The 8,375-nt window shown below is 40.7% G+C and overlaps 1 protein-coding gene across 6 annotated transcripts in view; it reads left to right on the top strand.

The window, feature by feature from the left end:
* Nucleotides 1-8,375, top strand: part of LOC311264190 (serine/threonine-protein kinase WNK1-like) — a 30,793-nt gene that overhangs the window by 1,755 nt on the left and 20,663 nt on the right. For 4 of the 6 annotated variants that reach the window (XM_084364851.1, XM_084364849.1, XM_084364850.1 and 1 more), the window contains exons 1-2: nucleotides 597-823; nucleotides 2,570-3,832. In XM_084364851.1, the coding sequence (XP_084220977.1) occupies nucleotides 3,032-3,832 (801 nt within the window). In that variant the 5' untranslated portion in view covers nucleotides 597-823; nucleotides 2,570-3,031. Of the gene's footprint in view, nucleotides 1-596; nucleotides 824-942; nucleotides 1,579-2,569; nucleotides 3,833-8,375 lie in introns of those variants that run through there. The other 2 variants (XM_084364847.1, XM_084364848.1) reach the window with 2 other exon arrangements.

Here is an 8,375-nt window from a genome sequence, read left to right as displayed (position 1 = left end):
GAATGAATAAACAAACTGACCTTAAAGGTCAACACATTCATAATGTTTGACTTTGTTTATATGTGGCGGACCCTGCCACCTTTCTATACCTTCTTTTCCTCTGAGAACAGCTTGTTCAACCCTTTTAAATAAGTTTTAATGATTTAATTTCCATAATAGACGCGTTAAACAGTGTAAATGGAAGGACAGATAAAAAAATATAAATAAATAGAGTAAAGTAAAATATAACAATAAAAACACTAATTTTAGAAAATATATAGGATATGTACAGTCAGGCAGTAAATATTGTTTAAGCCATGTGTCTGTGTAACTGCAATAAAAATAAATTTGGAGTCTTTACATTCAAGATATATTGTAGCATAACTTTAACTTGTTTATTAATTTCAGGTATGCTTTCCACATAATGTTGAATCAGTGATATCTGAGATCCGTGGTTTGAATTCATGTGGCTAAACATTTACATAAGTATAAATAAATCCATTGTCATGATAAAACACAGCTCCGCTGATACATAATTGATATAATGAAGGCGCTTCAAAGGGACACAGTGGTATGTGTGTTATGGTTATGAGGTCATTCTTTACTGGCGCAGGCGCTTTCGGAAAAACCCGTTTCTTCGTCAATATGTAGCAACTGCGCCGCTTGTTTGTCAGTGAGACCATAAATCGAAACTTTGATATTCAGTCGTCTGGTAACTTATCTGTCGGAAGCTTAAGGATAATACACAGACATTCCCTTTTATAAATTCAAAGACGGATTCACGCTGTGAGGACAATTTGACCGTCGATGACCGTCGGGCTGTACTGGGGGATACGACACCGAGGTAGGTCGCTATCTGCCACCCGGCACCTCTGTGTTAGCTAGATCGTGAAGGGGCTATGCTGCTAACTGTTAGCATAACCAGGCTCACCAACGAACAGCAGCTAGCGCAATGTTATCAAATAGAAACAAACGTCACATAGGTGGTGTATGAATAGTCGTCGTGAACCAACTTGTTAAAAAAAATATCGCTATTTATTATATAATAAGAGTATATAAAGGGCTAGTGCTGTATACGCGTCAGATATCGTTAAATTGAATGAGGGCAGCCAGGAGGTGGGTCTAGCTTTTTAGGCCATCCAGCAAGACCCGCCTAGCTAATGCTAGCTAGCTGGGTAGCAGTGGCGCTATTTGTCAACCGCTGCCTGGTAGCTTTCCAACCGGCGTCACACCGGGCCAACGTATCCGGTTAGCACGGCTTGTAATCACTTGGACACGGTAAAGTTGGCGACATAGAACAAATGCTAACAGTTACAGATATATAAAAAAAAAAATGGCAACCCTACTCAACGGTGTGTTATGTATGTCACGTTAAGCTGAACTGCGAACAACGGGGCGGAATATATTCTAGGAAGACGTGACGTGGTAAATCATTCATCGCTGGTTAACGTTTCACTGGTGAAGGATCAGCTAACTAGCTCTGTGCTAGCTCTTCTCGTTAGCAAGCTAACAAAGAGCCGTTGCTCCTCCTCGCTCTCTACGCTCGATGTTGCCATTTCAAATAGCTCTGGTGTCACATACAAGGCGGCGAAGAAATAGGTACGTAAGACGAGGTTCATGTTAATTAAAATACTGATTGGATTCATTCGCGCTGTCGTTTCTCTCATGTATCGTGTTGTTATGGCTGCTAACATTGCCAGGTTTGGCTTTGACATTGGTGGTTGCTTGGGTTGGTAATGGCTGCAAACATGGCAGGGTATAGATGACTAATAAGCAATGAGATTGTTGTTGTAAGCTTACGCATTTAAAAGACCATAAAATATGTGACTGTGCAAAAATGTACAGGGAACAAGCATACTAAATGGCTCCGGTCTTTTGCATCCACAGCTCAACTGTTGGTCGGTTATAGCTTTGTGCAGCTTTAACGTTTAGTGGTTTAAACAATGGACTTAATGCTAGATATTCAGACAGCATTCACTAACCTCATAGGGGACTGAGGAATAAGCAGCTGTCAGCTATGCTCAATTAGTTACTTATAGTTTCTAAGAAAAGTGAGTCATTGAGAGGTTAGTGTGTCATTCTGTAAGTCTGTGAAATGCATTCAGGATTTGTGCCACATTACATACTTATAAGTGCTTATCTTAATATAGATTAACACCTATTGATCAGCTAAATGATTAATCAATTGGGCACAGCTGAAAAATACATTCATTACCTAGTAGGACCTGTAATTAAGGTAATGAGTGTGCAAGCATGTGCCCTACATCACATGTCCTTGTGCAAGACAGTAAAGCATATCAGAGGGAGGAAACACTCCTTGACTGATTCACTAAAGTGAAATGTTTTACTGCATCACAGCTTAATCAGTGAGTCAGCTTAAGAGGTAATATTTGAAGCACTAGGTATGTAGTGTCTGTCTGTCAGTTGTGCTTCTGTTGAAAGCAGTGTTGTTAAACTTTTGTGTATACAGTAAATTCTACTTGTGAGTACTTTGGTTGGTGTTTCACAGATCTTGTTGACATTTGACATACTGTTGGTTACTTTTAGAAACACGTCAAGCAGCCTGTGTTCTCTTTTTTTTCTCTTGCAGTGAAACTGGACTGGAGCACATCCCGAGCGCCTGGCCGTCCTCTCATTTCCCACAATAGGAAGTTTGGTGCCTCTTGTAGGCAGTGCATGTTTGTTCCTCATCAGTGAGTCCTTATGCTTGATAGAACCTGCACGCTGTGTCTTACAGGATGGATGGTATGGACTTGAAGAGACTTGTGTATCAACATCGGCAATCTGTGCTCTGCTGTGGTGTTCAATCTTTTACAATTTACAAGAGAACACCCCCCATCCTACACCTCCAATCTCTGCGCTGTACATATAAAGACCGTCTTTAAGCAATAAAAAAGACAGCTGGGGATAGAAGTTGTAAGACTTTCTATCTTTTTTCTTTTTAAAGCACAGATTGATACTGCTTATATAAGCTTATATGGCGGACATGGAAGTATCCTTATTTTAATTTTTTCGGTTATAGTACCCGCTTACTCTTAGTGTGGGTGGTGGGATGTCGGAAAAGCCAGACGACAAAATGGTGAAGTTCCTGGCTCCCCCTCAGAAGAGTGGAAATGGCCCCAGTTCTGGGTCAGATTCGATGGTGAGTGACTGTCGGCCGACCGAAGTGAGACGCCGGCATCACACCATGGAGCGTGATCGATGTAACCCCGAACACCGTTTCCTTCGCCGCAGTGTCATCAGTGATTCCAATGCTACAGCATTGGCCCTCCCTTTACCCAGCAAGATCCCGATCCCTGCGCCTCAACGGGTTCAGCTACGTGACGCGGCACCCCAGCGGCAACAGGCTGCCGTGGGTGTCCATTTGCCAAGGCCTGAACCAAGTTTAGCTAAAAATGAGGAGCCTGCTCAAAGACGAGGTAGAGAAAGCGAAGAAGGAAAAGATATAGAAATAGCCAAGGTGGAAGTAGTGCCTTCAGAGCAAGAGCCTGTCAATGTACAAGATATCTGTGATGGAGAGGCGGTAGTAGCAGCCCGCTCCGCACCATGTTTAGGAACAGAATTGCCAAGTCAAACCGAACCTGAAAGCACCACCGAGGTTAAGGTGAATCATGAAGAAGAGGGGGAGGAAGAAGATAAGGACTCTGCCAAGGCACGGGCGGAGGCAGAGCAGAGAGAAGCGGAGAAAAAAGTGCAGGAGGACATCGAAGAGGCAGAGACCAAAGCAGTGGGAACATCACCGGATGGGCGTTTCCTGAAGTTCGATATAGAAATTGGACGTGGCTCCTTCAAGACTGTCTACAAAGGCTTGGACACCGAGACCACAGTGGAGGTGGCTTGGTGCGAGCTGCAGGTATGAAACTGTGATAACCATTGTTCTTATAGCATACTTTACTTCATTGCTGTTTTTGTAATTGAGTCACCCTGTGTTGCATTCTCCTACAAGCGTCATCGTTTTGCTTTTATCACACTTAAATATGGTGGCGTAAAGCCAAAGCAATTTCCTTCTACACTGTTACCTGAGCTACAGCTGCTGTCACTTCCCATCTGACAGGCATGGCAAGCATTTTCCTCTTGATTGTTTGTTTGGCGGTGCACTTGTCACAAAACCTTAGCAAAAAGCCTCCTGTTTCCCCTTTTTGCTCTGTGGTGCAGCTCAATCCATACTGGTTGGCAGTGTTTACTTCACCATGAGACATTGGCAAATTACCAGAAGATATCAAGGATTGTATAATTAACAGTTTTAACACTATGACTAATGGACACACCTAATTACTGGAAATTACCATGGACTAGATTCAGGGTTAGATTTTTCGTGGCCCAGAGAGAAATCGTGTAGTCTTAATAATGTTTTCCCATATTTATTTAAGTTGAAAGAGACCTTATACACCTTTTTTATAAAATAAATCATGCTGACTGTCTTATTGATGTTAACAATTATCAAAACATTAGTAAATGTTGTAATCGGAACAGATTCTTGTTGGCAAAAGGTGAGATTAATTTAGGTTTTTTTAACACCCTTTGAAGATATAGCCTCTGAAATGCAAATAGTCATTGGAGTGATTATATTTTGTAATTTGCAAAACTGAACACAGCAGCAGTAGTAATTATTGACCTGCACCTTTTTTAAAGAAGTTTTATCATCTTTTTAAAATATATCCTTGAGCCTCAATAAACCAGAGTCATTATAACCCATTTCATTATTATATCTAAATACAGTGTTGCTTGGAGTCTTGCTCAGACAAATAGTGATAATCTTAAAAAAATGCTTGTGAAAAAATTGGGAGCTTTGCTGTCTGTCCAGTCAAAGCAGCTACATGGCCCACAGCAAAGTTTGACCTCATTCACCACATGAATGTTTGCTTTTACTGTCACGCTTTCACCCTGCCATGAGAGGCATAGGCCTCACACGGCAGCACATACAACCGTAGCTGCACATGCACTCTGGTTTCTGAACAATGTGAAGATTACAGACACGTGCCCCTCCCCCCCTCTCGCACAGACCGAATCAAGCGCATGCTCAGTGCGTTTCTGCTCTGAATGCTTGTGTGAATGTAAAGTGGGTCACATTCCTGATAGAGGAATCTCCTGTGTGAAGTGAAGCAGGCCAGCCTGCCAAGGCCTGCTGCTAAACTGTCCGTCCACATCCCACCTTTTTAAACTTCCTCACATTCTCCCATATTTATTTCTTCAACCCATTTTAAACAAAACTCGGTAAATAAAACTTAATCTGCTTTTATTAGTTGATATTATGCTACGAGTTGGTATACTTTTAGTTATTGTTGTCTTAACTTCATTCTACGCTATTATCCATTTTTTTTCTTTGACATCAAAGCAACTTATCTTTTTCTGAATATTGTAGAGGGAATGGAAAGTTGTGTGAATTTTTAGTTTTTACTGAACATTGGAGCACTAATCGGTGGTATGTTTTCGGACAGGCGAAAAAAGTCCCTGCGTTCTCTTGTTTCTTCCCGAGGACCAGTTTGAAAAGGCTAGGGAAAAACCGAAATGTCCCTGTGTCTTTGTTCGTGTGTTTGTAAAAACAAAACGATTCAGCAAAATGAACAAGGTGAACTGCCTCTCTCCCGAGGCTCACTTAAACTTGCTATAGGAGCTTGGTTTTTTCCAGTTACCGCTTGTACAAGGAGACAGATCTGGTGCAAAGGGGTGATTTATTAAAATTTTTACAGTTGAATGAGAACCAGCTTTGTTTTATGCACATGGTCTGCTCTGAAATATGAACATGAAACCTGACACTCTCATTCCCCTTCGTTCCTCTGTCAACTCAATAGTTTCAGTGCTCGAAACTGTTGAGCTACACATGAGAAGCTGAAATCCCCTCTCACATGGTTGTTAAAGCTGTCCCATGATCACTCAAGCGCCAGTGTTACATTCTTCTTAATTCCTTAGAGCATATTTAGTGGAATATAAATTTAACATAGATATTTTCTGCATGCTTTTTCAGTTTAGTTTCAGTTGTTCTGTGTCTTTTCAAACAGTCATGGCAGTAATAGAAGTATATTTTCTACTTTTCTACTTTGGTTGCATGAAAAAATGTTTTTTTTAAAAAAGCAAACAAATTCCATCATAGTGTATTTTAATGTAAAGAAAGGAGTAGTTTCATCCGGTTAATGTATTTCTTGTTTTTGTTTCCTGTTGATACCAGAATCAGTGACGCAGACAGTAATCAGCCTTTCCACTTGTGTGTTCACTGAGAATCTGGTGTCAGCTGGAAGCAACAGCAGCTCCCTTGGCTGTAAGCTAATGAAACAAGTCTGACAGGTTTTCCCTCATGAGGTCCTTTTTAATCTCCCTTAAACATGGTAAAAAATGTAGAGCCACATTAGCAGTCCTGTGATGCTGTAATGCTCATTACACACCAGAAAACCATGAAAACTTGGACATGAAGTTTGACCTTAAGGTGTTCGAACAAAAGCGTTTTCCCTTTGTTCTTTTTGATTCATTATGTTTATTCGTCAGGGACCATGTACAGAAATAATCTTGAACAAAGAGAGGAGAAGCTGTAAGACTGAAACTGAAATGACCCTTTAATCTTGAAGCTCAATCTGGCTGACAGGACTTTAGTCTTTACTTTTTGAGGTATCATGTCATGTTATGACAGGTTCTTCAGTAGATATTTCACTCTGGACCAGAGTGTTGGATTTATGGACCAATCAGTCCACTTTTCCTACCCCCAAGCTATGCTGCAATCATGGCTAGAAATTGTAGTGTGCAATGTTTGAATGCAATTGCCTTGGCTTATTCAGTCTGAAAGGCCATCTGTCCACAATCGTCTAAGAATTTCTAGGCGTCCACCCTTTTTTTCACCTCATCCATGAACCCACACATTTGTTTCAGATCTCACGTTGCAGGCATGTCTGAACAATAAGTAGGTCACCACAGAGAGGAAGTCGAGGGGGAAAAAGAAGAATAAATTTAGGAACCTCCCCTTTCTTGCTCACTCATCCATCTTCAACCATGTCATCTTCCACTCTCTGCCTTCCCACCTCCTTCCTCTCCAGTACTGGCTGTGGCCAAGCATTGAAAGATGAGGAAGAGAGCCCCAGACATCCTTTAGAAGCAATGGGAGCTGCCTGTCCAGCTGGCCGATGGCATCCGCAGGGAGTGACATGCTATATCCAAATAGTGTAACATAGTGACGTGTCTGTAATTACTAGTCATGACTGGTAGTGTTTAGGTTTAGCATAAGATATTTTAATTTTAGTAGCCCGTTTCTGTTTTTTACTTTTAGATGCAACAAGTTTTGGGAAGAAACGTCACATTTTGAAATTGAAATTCCTAACTGCATTGTCAGCATTTTTAAATGTAATTATGGGGTAGACTTCCTCATGACATTCAGTGGTTTACTATCTTTGACCGGGTTATTAAAAATGTTGGCCCTGTATTTTTTGTTTTCCTCAGTCTCTCATTATTGTGTAAAATGAAGAGTTAAGAATTTAACAGTAGCTAACCTGTTCTTCAAACAGCAGTACTTGAATCGTTGACTCATGTTGGGAGGACTAATCAGTGCTGCAATATATTATATATTGCCCAACATAATTAGTACACCATCTCTGATATTGCCGTAATAATAGCTTTTTTCCTTGCAACACCTGTATTTCTGTAAGTTATTAACGGCTGTGCACGCAGTTACACGTTGTCTCATATCAGTTGCAACTACAGTTTATTACACTGGAAGAACTTAAATGTCAGTAGACAGTAAGGAGAGGAACGTCAGTGTAAAAAACTGTGGCGGTGAATGCTGGCTTTGTTCATCACAGCACTCAAAATAGACCAGAAAGCAAAACTTGACACCATAAACTGTGAAGCATTGTACTGTGTCATGATTCCCTTCTGGCTGTAACTGTGTCGAAGGTCATGACCTTTCAAATTTTGATGTATTAAATAACTGACCTGGACTTTGAGAACAACAATGTAGTTTTTAACCTATATGTGTTTTGATCATCTGGGATATAATGTAAAAAAAAAAACGTCATATTTTTCTCCACTTATTCAGCCATATTGTTAATGGTCTTAATTCATCAGAACAAAAATGACCCTTGGCTGTAGTTACTGAAAACGTTTTATACTTGACATGAGCATTCATCACCCAGAAGCCGTAAGATGGGGATCATAGTGTTATTTGTTATATCAGTAGACCTTGTCTGATGATTGAAATGACTTGGAAGATACTTCCCTTGATGCCCACGTAATTACAGTTTCCTTTCCACAACATTAGTTTCAGATGTAAAGTCAAACAGGCAGATCTGAAATGGCATGACTCTGTCATCTGGTCAGTTGCTGACAGTCACATTGATCTATGATCTCATTGCCACGAGTTACAGTGGCGCAGGGACACCAATTATTTCTGTCTACCAAGAAATGCTGCACAAATG

The sequence above is a fragment of the Pagrus pagrus genome, assembly GCF_965226575.1.
Source record: "Pagrus pagrus genome assembly, chromosome: 10".
NCBI lineage: Eukaryota > Metazoa > Chordata > Actinopteri > Spariformes > Sparidae > Pagrus > Pagrus pagrus.
This window is presented reverse-complemented; position numbering and strand designations above follow the sequence as displayed.